Source organism: Sander lucioperca, chromosome 20, assembly GCF_008315115.2.
Source record: "Sander lucioperca isolate FBNREF2018 chromosome 20, SLUC_FBN_1.2, whole genome shotgun sequence".
NCBI lineage: Eukaryota > Metazoa > Chordata > Actinopteri > Perciformes > Percidae > Sander > Sander lucioperca.
The window spans coordinates 6,469,657-6,484,374 of record NC_050192.1 but is presented as its reverse complement, the minus strand read 5'-3'; the positions used below and the strand labels follow the sequence as shown (position 1 = coordinate 6,484,374).

The 14,718-nt window shown below is 38.3% G+C and overlaps 2 protein-coding genes across 2 annotated transcripts; one reads left to right on the top strand and one right to left on the bottom strand.

Moving 5' to 3' along the window:
* Window positions 1-2,610: 2,610 nt before the first annotated feature.
* On the top strand, window positions 2,611-7,889 carry dram1 (DNA-damage regulated autophagy modulator 1). The gene is made up of 8 exons (XM_031313541.2): window positions 2,611-2,846; window positions 2,879-3,080; window positions 4,885-4,952; window positions 5,174-5,316; window positions 5,411-5,588; window positions 5,796-5,854; window positions 5,980-6,072; window positions 6,170-7,889. Exons 2-8 carry the CDS (start codon window positions 2,950-2,952, stop codon window positions 6,206-6,208), a joined length of 711 nt encoding a protein of 236 aa, XP_031169401.1. The 5' UTR covers window positions 2,611-2,846; window positions 2,879-2,949; the 3' UTR covers window positions 6,209-7,889.
* Window positions 7,890-9,121: 1,232 nt separating this feature from the next.
* On the bottom strand, window positions 9,122-14,199 carry washc3 (WASH complex subunit 3). Its single transcript, XM_031313544.2, has 7 exons — window positions 13,957-14,199; window positions 13,309-13,407; window positions 13,087-13,152; window positions 11,465-11,602; window positions 10,634-10,750; window positions 10,461-10,525; window positions 9,122-10,367 (listed from the first exon to the last, which is right to left on the bottom strand). The coding sequence occupies exons 1-7, from the start codon at window positions 14,005-14,007 to the stop codon at window positions 10,268-10,270; spliced, it is 636 nt and encodes a 211-aa protein (XP_031169404.1). The 5' UTR covers window positions 14,008-14,199; the 3' UTR covers window positions 9,122-10,267.
* Window positions 14,200-14,718: the final 519 nt, after the last annotated feature.

Below are 14,718 nucleotides of genomic sequence, written 5' to 3'. Positions count from 1 at the left end.
CCCACGTTCAATATGTTGAAACAAACGGCATTTGAAACATTCATCTCCCTTTGTTCTTTTGCAAATTGAATAGCGAAGATAGCCCTTACCAATCACTTACAATGTAAGCGTATATGAAAAGACACACGTGTCCTGGGAACATAGGACCCTGGCGTGGCAACATAGGGCTCTGGGAACATAAGACCCTGGGAACATAGGACTATGGAAACATAGGACACTAGGAACATAGGACCCTGGGAGCATAGGACCCTGGCAACATAGGACACTAGGAACATAGGACCCTGGGAACATAGGGCCCTGGGAGCATAGGACCCTGGGAGCATAGGGCCCTGGGAACATAGGGCCCTGGGAACATAGGACCCTGGGAACATAGGACCTTAGGAACATAGGGCCCTGGGAACATAGGACCCTGGGAACATAAGGCCCTGGGAACATAGGACCCTGGGAACATAGGACCTTAGGAACATAGGGCCCTGGGAACATAGGGCCCTGGGAACATAGGACCCTGGGAACATAGGACCCTGGGAGCATAGGATCCTGGGAACATAGGACCCTCGGAACATAGGGCCCTGGCAACATAGGGCCCTGGGAAAATAGGACCGTGGGAACATAGGGCCCTGGGAACATAGGGATGATCTCCCAGCGGGAGGGATTAGTTGTTAACTTTGTCTGTGTGCTATTTGTTACTGGACAGGTCTTTTACGTTGAAAAGAGGTAGATGAGCGTGTGTGAATCAAAACAGTAAAGCTATGGGCAGTAAAACCAAAAAATATATTTTTGAAATATTTGATTGTTATCATTATCTTTCAAGCTGCAGCTTTAAGCTTTCTAATTACAAAGTTAAAGAGAAAAAAAGAATAGCCTAAACATTTACTTTGAGATTGTCAATAGAAAGAAGCCATCATGACACTTTCGAAAGATATGTTTATCCTCTCAGGTTGAACGCTGTTCCCTTCAAAATCTCTTCTAAAATCCCACAATCAACATCTCAATTTGGTTCCGACCTGCGGCCCTTTGCTGCATGTCATTCCCCCTCTCTCTCTCCTTTCATGTCTAAGCTGTCCTATCGAATAAAGGCCTAAAAAAGTGCTTCTCTATGGTTTTCTCTTCTGAGACCAGGCAGGCTGCAGTAGCCTTTCTTTTCTGCTGAGTCATGATGAGTCCCACCAAGCCAGTGAAAAAAGGCCTTTTCAACCAACAATTTCTTAAGGTTGCTGCCAAATCAGGGACTGGCAAGCCTTAATAGCCACATCAACAAGTTAAGCTCTGAACTGGCTCCACTTGGATTTTGTGTCCCTATGCTTTTTTTAAAATATAAGAAAAGCTCTACAGAGGTTTGAGCCAAAAGACGTCTGGACGTGAGCCTCCACCAGATGTTCCAGGTTCACCCCCAATTTATCTGGCTTTACCACCCATTTACCCAAGTATTCAAAACACACAGCCACTTATCCAAAGTATCAGGGACCCGAAAAAGCCCAAGACTTACTGTGTGGCAATGACTTTGTAATAATTTGAGCAAATGACAGTTTCTTGCCTCTTTATTTAGTGTTTATTTGTATTTTTCAAGTCTTAAGTCCCAATACCAAAATGTAGTAAAAATACTCAATTTAAAGTGAAAGTCATGCATTCAAAATCTTATTTATGTAAAAGCACAGAAGTATTGGCAGCATCATGTATAAGTATCAAAATAACTTTGAGCTTAAAATGCAGTAAAATGGTCACTGTAAGTATTATTATATTTTTTGGGATTGTTAATGCTGTGTATTAATACAATGTAAGTAGCATTTCCCTGTTGTAGTGGGTCAGGTGGAATACATTTTGGGTGTTAATCTATAACAATGTGTTATGTATGATGCAAAGTAAGCACTAACTTTACAATAATCATCAGACAATAAAGTTCTATAAGGTCAGTATTGCAAGTGAAAGGCAATTACTTAAGCGCTGTACTTAATTACAACTTTCAGGTACTTCTATTTTACAAATGACCTGATCACTGCATTTCAGAAGTAAATATTGTATTTTTATTCAATTTTCTATGTAATGCACTGTGACCGATAAACTACCCAACATCATATAGCATCTCCAAAAAATGCTGCTTACATGGCAATGCATATAAAAATGATTAATAAGAAGAATCTAATAATATGAACAACGCCACTGCTTTTATACTGTGGCACTGGAACTCCCTACCCATATACACATCCGTGACTGTACTGATCTGGACACATTCAAATCACTTATCAAAACACACCTCTTCAGATTAGCTTTCTACATACAATAGTCATACATTTCTCACTTGATAGTTACTGGTTTTATTGTTTTTTAATTGCTTTTAATATGTTTTATGTGTTGGGTTTATTGCTTTTCTGTTTTTAATGTGTGTATATGTGCTGGTTTTAGTGTAAAGTGTCTTTGAGTACTATGAAAAGCGCTATATAAATTAAATGTATTATTATTTATTATTATTATTATTCTTGCTACTCATATGTCAGTGAAAGATCTGAATATTTCCATATAGCTGGTGATTACTGGCAGTGACTTGTAGGAATACAATAGAAATCGAGTCTTCTGTGTGTGAGCGAAAGAAAAAAAAAGATGAAGGGAGGAAAGAAGGAAGCGCCAGATAATCATAGCGGTTGGTTTTATTTGCGTAGGCCGGCACAAGGGGAGTCGATTTTGGGGAAGAGTTTACTGTATATCGACTGATTGGCAAAGGCCAAGCTCATTGTTGTTACCACGTACCACCATGTGACTGTCGGTAACTTCATCAGACAGACTTCAGCAACCACAGTCAGCAGCAGACTCAACACTGATCCTGGACCAGCGTTTCAACGTGGATGCTATATATATATATATATATATATATATATATATATATTGCATGGCACTATTTGACTACTTTACCAGTGTGAAAGTCCTTTCTGGAAGTTCCGCCGTTAACCCTCGGAGATGTTTTGGTTCACGCAAGGACTGTGCTTTCTACCAGCGTTTTTGGTCATCTGGGCCTCCAGCACTTTCATTATTTCCTACATTATTGCGCTTTTCAGACATGATGTCGACATCATATTTCCATATATAAGGTAAGTTTTATTCATCCATATGTTGTTTTTTTTTTTAAAGTTATTATTAATCTTCAGTTAAAATGTGAGGTGTAGAAAAAAGTGCATGTCGATTTTCTTTTGTTTCCAGTGATTTCTGACCTGCGTGAGTTTAGTTTCGTTTTCCTCCGTAACCGGGCTGCTACCCAAACTCCAGCTGCACGTATACACATCTGTTATTTGTGCAGCTTGAGACCTCTTCTTTTCACTTCTCCCTTGTGTTCGTTAGACTTTTATGTGAAGAAGGGACGACTAAAGTTTGAAATGTCACAAACATCCAACCCTAGTCCCAACGAATCACTGGTAGTTATGCTTTACTATCACCAATGATGGAAGAAGTACTCTGCTCTTTCTCTTACAGTAGTAGGCCTAATATAGGCTACAGTGCAGAAATACTGCGTTACAAGTAAAAGTCCCGTATTTAAAATTTTACCCAAGTAAAAGTACAAAAGTATTAGCAAAAAAAATAGGCCCAAGTCAAAATACTCATTATGCAGAATGGCTCATACTAGAACAGTATATATTATAGGGGTGGGGGGAAGAAGTCAATACAGCATAGCATCGCGGTATTTTCCGTGGCAATACTGTATCGATACACACACGCCAAGTATCAATCTGTTATTATCTATGTGCTGGTCAGCTTGTCTGCTTGACAATACCATTTTGCAACAATACAATTGAAGTGAGATGAGCAAACAGAAATGTATATTTTTAGATAAAACAGATGTTGACAAAGGTTCCTTTTGGGGACATAATTTGAAATTGGGCAAAATTTGATATATTGCAGAATGTAAATGTAAAATGGCAATAATATCGTAACTAGACATAAGTATCGTGATGATATCGTATTGTGAGGCCTCTGGTGATCCCTACCCCTAATATATTACATTAGTGGATTAAAATGTCCCTTTGTAACATTACATTACTTATTTATTGAAGCTTGCCTTTATATATATATATATATATATATATATATATATAAAGGCAAGCTTCAATAAGCTGCAGGTTGCTTATAATGATTGTTTGCGCATACTACTCAGAAAACCAAGGTGGTGTAGTGCAAGTAAATTGTTTTGTCAAGCACGAGTTATTACATTCTCTGCTTTCTGAGGAATCTAATGTATAAATGTATTGGTCGCCTGAATTCTTCTTGTAACTCTGTCATTTTACAACTGATTGACCAGAGGTTCAGTGCTGTGCGATACCACTCACCCTTATGGGATTGCTGGTATAGCTGTCTTGTTTAATTGGTGTCTGTTCTTTTGTATCTGTCCTTTTTAATTGTGTTGTTTTTTGTTTTTTTTCCAAATTGACCATGAGTCTAATAATAAAGGATATCTATCTATCTATCTATCTTATATAATGTCATTTTTATATATTTTAAATGTGTAACACCACTTGATCCATGGTGAAACGTTGTTTCCTTTCACTATATACAGTGTATGTGGTTGAAATGACAATAAAACCCACTTGACTTGACTTGATACAACTTTATCTTTACCTACTGTATAATACAACATAATTTATTTGTTGATTTTATTTTGTATCATTAATCTGAATCTACAAAGTAACTTTATAAAAAAAAGGTAACAAATAAAGTGGAGTAAAAAGTAGAATATGTGCCTCTAGGTATAAAGTAGCAGAAAATGGAAATACATAGTAGGCTACAAGTACCTTACTTGAGTAAGGTACCAACTTGAGTAAATCTACTTCTTTCTACCACTGACCAGCAACACACGTCTGTAATGTGAGGACTAAAATGCAGCTCTCTCTTTTCCCTTTTCAGTGACACAGGTGCAAACCCCCCAGAGAGCTGCATCTTTGGCCTGATGACATTCATTTCTGCATGCGCAGGTATTTTCACACAGTATGAACATCTGCAATGTTACCTCTGACTCTTTTAGGCAACTTTGGGCTTTCCAAAGGGAGGAACCAAGATTTAAGAAGATGTTAGTCACAGTTCCCTTTTTTCACGAAAATGAAAGCAGAATGTAGTCGGTGTAATGCAAGAGGATTTTTCTTAAAAATAGCCTCACAAGACTTTGTGGTGAATGCACAATTTCAACTTTACGCAGGAATAGCCACCATATATGCCAGGTACAAGTTGGTGGAGAAGCTGAGTGCGGACACACGGGTGGTGAGCCCACATCTTAATAAAGCTGCTCTTGTGGTTGGGATGTTCTCCTGTTTGGGCATGTGTGTTGTTGCAACGTTCCAGGTATGTCTTTTACACGTGGTGCACATTTTGATCACATGGAAAAAAAATGTTTGTGTCATGTTTAATGGAGTATTTTTCTACTTTCTGATTGCAGGAAACAACAGTGACAGTAGTTCATGATATAGGAGCTCTGCTGTTCTTTGTCTCTGGTGTCTCATACATAAGCCTCCAGTCCGTTATATCCTATCATGTCTATCCATTTGGGTCCTCCTTGAGTGTATGTCGAGCACGTTTGGCTATCGCCACCCTGGCTGTTTTGGCATTTTTCCCCAGTATCCTTTCACAGAGGTCTAATTTGTTAAAATACAGAAAAAAAACATCTATATGTTTGGTTTCCTGCTGTGCCAACATGACATGCATTTAACCAGGAACTTCGCTTTATGATTGCAACATTATTCTCTTGTCCTCGGAGTCATTAACGGTTACATGCACAAGTGAGAGCCATTGATGAATGCCATTTTCCTTCATGGATAATTCAGCTGTCATCTGTGCGTTCTTTGTGAAACAAACCACATTGCACTTTAACACAGGAGAAAAGGTGGGCTATCGTTTGTCACTATTTTGATAATTGATTAATCATTTGTCTTTTTGAATTGTAGTGCGTCATTTGACATCAACGCTAACATGATAAATGTGTACTGAACGTCTGTGTCCCTCTTCCAGGACTATCCCTTCCACTTAGCCAGCGCTGTATGCGAGTGGATCGTTGCCTTCAGCTTCATCTGCTTCTTCCTCACTTACATCGAAGATTTCAAAGTGAGTATCATCACACCATCAAACATAAAACTCTTTGTTTTAGTTTCCTGCTGAAAAGAGGTTCTTATTTCTCTCCCTTTTTTTTAATTTCCTACAGCTGTTTACCTTACGGGTGAAAACTGAATATGATCAGTAGCCTTGATGGGTCTGCAACTGCCAGCGAAACCTTGTATGAATATAAGTATTTTAAAAATGTGCTGCATTTGTTTTTGTGGAGCTTTTATGCACATATTTTGTACATTTGCAATTTGCACTGCAAAGCTTTTTATAAGATTTTGTGTTTTGTATCACTTGACTGAATGTATTGGTAGATTACAGTAGTATTTATACATCTTAAATAACTGGCTGACAGTAAAGCTGTAAAGTTATACAAGAAAAAGCTGATCACAGACTGTATCTTTATACTTTTTATGCAAACTCAAATCATTTTTATAAGCGTACTCTTTGCATCCGGTGTTCACACTTTGCACTTTGCTCTTGACTGTTTCCACACCAGCATGACACGTCCTGTCAGACCTGTGACCAGTAACAAGAGAAGTTCGTCACACAGTAAACACATGATAGCTACACATGGTTAAATGAGAATACCAGTCTAACACGTTAGTGTGTGGCCACATGGTGGCTGATGTTAAAGGAGTAGACTACACTGATACTGTATGTAAGTAAACAGAAACCTGAAATATGAACTTTAAGGGATTATCATTCAAATGCTGCCAGTTCCTTAACCAAAGTTGTATTCCATGTTTTAGCAGTTTTCTCTACCAATTAGGTAGAAACTCTTTCTATTGATATACTATATGGTGCTCATGTACTAAATGGTTTCAGCTGATAATGCTACATGGGTCTATACAGTGCAGCTTTGGATGAGGTTTTGCATAGGTCTACAGCCTGTAGACATATAATGCGATGGGAATTAGATAATTTATTAGTTTGCTCAGTAACTGCCAAATTAAATTGCTGTAATAAAGTAAACAAGGAATTGAAGCTTATTAAAATTAAAGACAAGTTTTCAATGTGCTTTCAGTCAGATAAATAAAGCCTTTTTCTCTCTGCCTCAGAGCAGTGAACAGTTTGAAGCGGTTCAACCATAGAAATTAAATGGTTTAATTTGTAGAATTTTCAGCGGCCTGAAGATGCAAAGGTTTCCAGCATTTCACATATAAAAAAAAAACTACTGTCCTGATTTTTATGAAACTTGGAGGTGGAAGGGTGTAGCATAGGCAACGGAAGAACGGAAGGAAGTGCCCTTCTAGTTGTTTATTGAGACAAGTGACATCAATGAGTAAAAAAAAAACCAAGGGCACAAGAGTAGAGGCTGTTACGCCCTCTGAGACAAATTTGTGGTTTTGTGATTAATAAATAAAATAGACTTGACACATGGGAAAGTAAATAAATACTCTGACATACTGTCAGGCTGCTTGAGATGTTTATAACTACCTTTAATGTGTTCCTCTTACATGCTGAGAAGGTTTGTGATAAGAAAAACGAGAAAATGTTTATGACATAGTGTTGGCTCTTGCTATTTGCCAAGTTAAAGATCACATTTTAATATCGGCTGATATATTTCACTAGCCAGTACCATTGGAGCATTCCTTTATAGATCTTTGTCCATAAGTGGTGATTAGTAGACAGGACTGACATACAGTATTCCAAAGAGAAAGTCCTGTGCTGTAATGATCACATGAACACCGGTTATTAACTCCTCCACTACAGATACTGTATTTACAAGGGAGATTTTTTTTTTATTTAATTACTATGTATTGGTATTGTTTTGCTTGACTGCTGAGCTGAAAAATAAAGATACACTTTTTATTGAAGCAAACTGTTTGAGTTTATTACAGATCCAAAACGTCTTGCTTTTGTACACAAAGTGCTTTCCAGACTTCTCCACAGATTTTTCACAGTCATTATAGTGTAATATTCGGTCATAGAAATCTTATGAATACTTATTTTTTTACATTTATTATTATTTTACATTTTTTGGGCATGTAGTCACAAGTCCTGATCAATGTAATGATAAGTTGATACAACCGACATAGCAACACAAAACCCCTTGCAGTTTACATGTTCTGACAAGTGGTGTTTATCACGGATTTACCTCTTAGTGCAAGTTTGTTATTCTTCATTCCAGCTGAGGTTAGTGTGTAATATACTGATATTCCTGGCAAAACAACCAGTCAATAAATTACTATTCATCATTTATTATCTTTCATTCGTGACACAGTTGTTTTTTTTCTGTATAAGACAAGGGAATTATTCAGATTTCATTTTTTGATTCATAAGTTTGCAAAAACATCTAACCCCTATTTTTCACCAGGGGCGTCTGCGCTGCGTTCCGGAGGCGCGCCACAGCACGTCCCAGAAGTGTGCGTGAAGCGGCTCTCTGCTCCGCTAAAGACACGCGGCAGGTCTATTTTCATGCGAGCCGTTCGGACAGATGGGCAGAAAGTGAAACAGCGAGACTATCCAGTCAATGTACCAAAAGTAAAAGACACCCCCCAATATCGTCTATGTCTCACAGATCTTTTTTTTTTTATAAGGACAACACCAGAAAAGAGAAGGCATGGAGTTTAAAGTGCTCATATTATGCTTTTTCCCTTTCCTTTATTGTGTTATATATCTTTTTTGTGCATGTTCTAGGTTTACAAAGTGAAAAAGCCCAAAGTCCACCCCTAAGGGACTTACATCTCCAACAGAAAACACTGTTCACAAACTGCTCTAAACAGTTCTATTGTAGTCCAGCCTTTACTTCCGTGACGAACGTGCGTCACTTTGTAACACACGTTATAATGCTCGCCTAGCTGCAACCTAGAGCTAACTCTTTAGCTAAAATGGAGAGCTCAACACACAGGGTGAAAAGAGGAGCTGCAGCAATGAGCAGTACAACAAAAATATGGTGTTTTTTGAAAATTAAACCATATAAACCTTTTCTGATATAACCTCTAAATACAATTATGAACCTGAAAATGAGCATAATATGAGCACTTTAACTGCAGGAGTGCTTGGAGTGGATGGTAGATACTAGCTTAATAAACACGCGATTGTTCTGTAAAGTATTTGTAGAGACAATAAAATCTGCGAGTTGGGCAGCAAGACGCTCCGCTTCTGAGACGCTCCCGGTGTGGTATGGCGCGTGGCGGAGGACGGAACAAAACCGCAGCGCAGCACAGACGCGCCCAGTGAGAATCAGTTATAAAATGTTTTTGCTTCAACATTATTGTGTGTAAATTGATGTCCAAAAGTTGAAAATGTAATCCATCTTATGATACAATAAAGTGTGCAAAAAGAAAAAGAGGCCTTACACCGAATGTACTGTAGTTTTTCCTTCCTCAAACATGGCCACCTGTAACTATTGGTGATCACTGTGAAAAGACAATATCCACTTTCCCTGTAGGGGGTATACAAACGTTAAACATATGGAACAGCTTGACGCTCCTTAACTGCAACTTGTTTACAATATTCTGTGATAAGACACCAATTTAGAACTCTTGTTGCTCTGAAATAGTGGTATTAGGCATTCTGTGAAAAGGTCAACAAGTCAAAAATAATCCTGGAACAATGTGATCAGAATGATGGATTTTTAGGATGAAAAATGTCACGCTAAAAGACGCGTGATTTTCCTTCCTATCTAACTGGTATTATGATATACAATAGGTCGTCACTGAATAGACTATTGTGATATTTTTCTCCCTGGTCTTAACACACAGAATTACAATGTATATGTTAAACATTCAAAGTATCCAACATACATTTTTGAATAACTTTCAACTGACGAGTGCATCTCTTAAAGGCATTAGACTGAGATAGTAGTGTGACAACCAAAGAGAAGAGCAATAAGTTCTACACTTTTTTTGTACAAAAAAAAAAAAACGTGCTACTGCCATGTTCTGATGACTAACATAATCAACAGGGATAATTATTCCCTCTTTTTGAATTAGTCAAAAATGCTAAATGTATCAAAACAGAGGAGGTCACTGACCGATTGTAAGCAAAACTATTTCAACGCTTTTACACTGAAATTACAATCACTCTGCTTGGAGTTTCCTGTTTCAGGCACTTACATTTGCACCTTCTCGTTGGCACCCACTTACAGACACACTGCAACCTACATCGCCTTCTCAGTACAGGCCTACAGAAGCTCAGAGTAGCGATGGATGGCCTTCACAGGAACCTTTGTGGGTGATGGGGACGGATGTCAGTCACTGAAAGATGATTCGCTGTCAGAGCTGGTGACATCAACGTCTTGATCCTCAGTGCTCCTCGCTCCTCTATCAGGCACGGGGGCATCTGGTGTGCTGTCATCAGCAGTGAAGGAAATGTCATTGGTCAGTTTCATAAAAAAAGAAAAATTAATATATGATCATCACCAGTAATGGTAAAACACTCACTCAAGCAAGTTAGGATCCAAACCCTCCAGGACCATTTTATTCTTTATAGCCATAACTGGAACTCCCTGTGACAGATAAAACATGCATTGAGATACAGAAAATACAGATTATGTTTTTTTTTTTTTTTTTTTTAAATCTCTATAGTCCATGAGCAGGTGTTAGTGATGATTTACCACTTGAACCATTTTCAGGTATCGGGCATAACGTGGGTCCTTGGCCACTGTCATGACATTCTCTGCAGCTGCTTCTGCTTTTGGTGTTGTTGCAGGCTCTGGTGCAGTCTGAGCAGGCTGCAACATTGAAATATAGAAATTACTAAAAACAGCATGAAGTAGCAAGTGGTTTAGGCGGCACAGGATATCAAATGTGGTACCTTATTTTGAATTTTTAGTAGGTGGTAGTCTTTGGTAGGTTTTAGACGTGCAGAGTTTGTGGCTTGTGTTGCTTGTGTTATGTTTATGGAATAGTAATAGTGCGACATTTGGGGAAATGTACTTACTTGCAGAGGGTTAGTATCTGTATGCTAAATATGAAGCCACATCCTGCAGCTGGTTATCTTAGCTTATCATAAAGAATGTAAACAACTAGCCTGGCTCACTCATTCCAAAAATCCAAAATAACTTACTTACCAGCACCTCTAAAGCCCACTAATTAGCACACTGTGTCTGATTTGTTTATATGTGCATAAACAGAAGTGTAAAATTGTGGTTTTACAGGGAGTTATGCTCACACAACAGGGTGTTCAACACACCCGTTTCACTTTAAAAAAAAAAATGTGTTGCTACGTTTTTGTCGGGGCTGAACATGGCCCAGGTCTTAATGCAAGGCTAAGCTTACCATTTTCTGCCTTTAGCTTTATAATTAACACACAGACATGAGTGTGGTATCAATCTTCTCATAGGTAAGAAAGTGTATAAGTATATTTCATAACATCTCAATTTCAAACTGTTCCCTTACGCTGAAAAAATACCATATATTTGTTTGTGTCATGTTAGTGTACTGACCTGTGGGGGAGGCAGGGTCCCTGCTGGTGGACCATCTGTTTGGTTCTGACTGGCAGTAGTGGGTCCATTGGCCTGAGCAGATTGCCGCTGACTGAGTCCATCTATTGTGACGTCCTCCAGCCCGGGAATGGAGGACAGCTGCTCAGATCATAACAACATTTGATATATGATCAGTGCATGGGCATGTCATGGCATGCAGTGGTGAAAGAAGTATTCAGATCCTTTACTTAAGTAAAAGCAGAGCCCGTCTACGAAGAGCCTGTTCACTCCCTATTTAGCCCCATTGTACTGAATTTGGTTGCAATTCCACCAGAGTTCCACTGGGGGTGATCACGGTCCAGTGCAAAAGGAATGGGACCCTACGGAGCTAGACGGCTAAATGTGTCTCTTTCGCCTGATTGTCGTTGAGAAATCTCAGATTTGATTGTAGTTTTTGCAAGTTCAACATGGATTATAGGTCGTAAGTTGAATGAACGAGTACTTATGTCCATTTGATTTCTTACAGGTTGAGTCATTGTTGCCCATAACACGCTAGCATTCTGCTAATGAATGCTGATTGGTCAGTGAAGGACAGATTACGGTCGGAGATCCCACTTGACGGCATCCGAAGCACAACCAGAATGTCAGAGTGAATATTTTGGCGTGGTCTTTAAAACATTAGTAAACTTCTTTCTAGCACGTGTATTGACAGGGAGAGCCTGACCTGTCAGCTGTGTTGTCGATGCCTCGAGAGAAAAAAGGAAGCGACTCAGAGCTTGCCGTAAAGCAGTATCTCTGGCCGTACGATGTGTATGACGTCATTGACATTTTAAAGAACAAAATAAGAGACTTTAAAAAAAATCTAACACCCAGCAGTGTGTATTTTATTAGCCTCCCCTTTCGAATGAAACATTCAAATTACTAGACAAAAAATTATATCCTGAGAAAAGTAGATTTTGAGGGGTATAGCTCCATCGACCACCATTCATTCTGCACTCGCCTGTGAGCGCCCTCATATGGAACCAGAGTGGAACCGCATCCAGTTCAGAAGCCGGAAGTATCCCGAGAGTGGAACGTCTCCCCTTACTAGAAATTCTCTGGTAAAAGTACTAATACTATACACTGTAGAAATACTCCGTTACAAGTAAAAGTCGTGCATTGAAAATGTTACTTAAGCAAAAGTATGTAAGTATCATCAGGAAAATGTACTTAAAGTATTAAAATTAAAAGTACTCAATGCAGAAAATTCCTCACATTTTAGAAACGTTCCAAACAGTTCTGTGTTTAATCTGCTAATCATTTCAGCTGTACTTGTAGGCCTATATATTGTTGTGTAGTTAAATTTATAATAAAACATCGTATTTTTTAAGCTACATGTGTTTTGTGTGCAAAAATCTTAAATTTGTAAAGTAACTAGTAACTAAAGCTGTCAGATTAATGTAGTGGAGTAAAAAGTACAAGTTTTCCCTCTGAAATGTAGTGGAGTAGAAGTAGAAAGTGGCATGAAAAGAAAAGACTCAAGTAAAGTACAAGTACCTCAAATTTGTACTAAAGTACACTAAATGTACTTAGTTACACTCCACCACTGATGGCATGTATATAGAGTGTAATAAACTACAGACTGGAGAGGCTCACAAACTCACCTTGGCTTCCAGAATGCACAGGGTTGTTTCAATCTGCTGTATGCGAAGAGATATGTTTGCAAGTTTCTGTAGGAAAGAAGTTTGACAGTTATATCAGCAGACATATCACAGACAGACATATCATCTATTCTTCGTGTTACAGAAGTTGTTTGTGTGAACTCATCAGGACAACAGAATCAAGTTAAAAGATCAAATTATAAGAGTACAAGAAGATGTACAAACCTCTTCACAAACTGTGGAGAAACGGTTAAGGAACCGGACCGTGTGCACAACAAACTGATTGAGATAGGCAACAACTCTTCTCTGTTGAATAGCAGGGACCTGAAGGAAACCCAGACAGATAAAGCTATTTTAGGAAGGAACCCAGGATGTGATATATTGAGGAAATGAAGTTATACACATACAGCAATGCCTCCACCCTCCTAGTTTACTATAACCCATTGAATTCATTTAAATTAGACATAGTAGAAGTGTAACTATGGAATACATGCTGAATGCAAAATATTACAACTACAGTTGAGCCACCTTGTAAGGTTTTACAATGGCTAAATGCTTTTGAAAATCAGCTCAGACCATTTCCCTTCACCCTACTATTATTTGTTCCAAGCTATAGATGCCTGTCATATAGCTAGCTAGATGTGAAAGGCAGTTTACTATAGGATATTAGTGATGTTTGTTAATGATAATGAAACTGTCGGCTTGTTTCGATTACAGCTTAATAGTATTTGGTAAACTAACGTCACTGTTACCATGTGACTTGTTAAACAGAATGTCAACTGTCTTTGAGCACTGTTTTGGCCTGTTTTAGCTAGCTAATGTTTACGCTAGCTAGCTAATATAACGTTATAATGCTAGATAACAGTTACCAACCTTGGTAAGATCGACGCCAGAACCCACAATCGGCAGCCCGTCCTCGTCCATGTTGGATTTTTAAACTTCCTGCAGGTTATAGAGCAGCTTCAGTACTAATGCCAAGTATTTTCACTGCAAAATGACAGGAAAACGGTGCATAAACCTGCAGTGAAACGTTTCATGTGACTCCGGACTGTGGGGTCGTGTCTTGACGTCACGACGTTAGCCAACGGGAATGTTTGATTTGAGCTTTTATTCTGAAGTCTGAAGTCTGTGGAAAACAACAACATCCGGTTATATCTTGTGGCTGCGTTTCTGGTTTGACATTTCTGATGATTACATTACACAACATTTCATTATGTTTTAAAATAACGTTTAACTCAACAGTGTGGTTTTTAAACTTACATACAAGACATTTATTAGTGTTATTTTCCAGAGATTTTCTTTAAATTAATTAAAGATCAAGTCACTATCTTAAAAAAAATATGTTTAAACTTAGATCAAACTTGTGTTTTGGGGCTGTAATTAAAGTCAGTGCTGCAGAATTGCCTACACTGCAAACAGCTGCCAAAACCTAAAGTTGTAGCCTATGTTAGAGCATCGATGTTTATACCTGTAAATGTCCTGGTATTTTATTAGCTTAATTGTTTTGTATCCATTACTTTAAATTTTTAACATGAAAGTTTATTCTTGAAACTATAATTTAACTATAACTATAATTTAGCTTTTCTCATAGCTTTCAACTGCTTGTGAACCTTGAGTCGGGGTTGTTTTGTCAAA

Bases quoted from the DNA above. Each gene is read 5' to 3' on its own strand.
- dram1 (XM_031313541.2), top strand. From the start codon at position 2,950: ATGTTTTGGTTCACGCAAGGACTGTGCTTTCTACCAGCGTTTTTGGTC. The intron at 5,589-5,795 runs GTATCCTTTCAC...TGGATAATTCAG, and splicing joins TGTTTTGGCATTTTTCCCCA to CTGTCATCTGTGCGTTCTTT. The intron at 6,073-6,169 runs GTGAGTATCATC...AATTTCCTACAG, and splicing joins CTTACATCGAAGATTTCAAA to CTGTTTACCTTACGGGTGAA.
- washc3 (XM_031313544.2), bottom strand. From the start codon at position 14,007: ATGGACGAGGACGGGCTGCCGATTGTGGGTTCTGGCGTCGATCTTACC. The intron at 10,751-11,464 runs GTCAGTACACTA...TCAATGTTGCAG, and splicing joins GGACCCTGCCTCCCCCACAG to CCTGCTCAGACTGCACCAGA. The intron at 10,368-10,460 runs GTGAGTGTTTTA...TGCTGATGACAG, and splicing joins TTGGATCCTAACTTGCTTGA to CACACCAGATGCCCCCGTGC.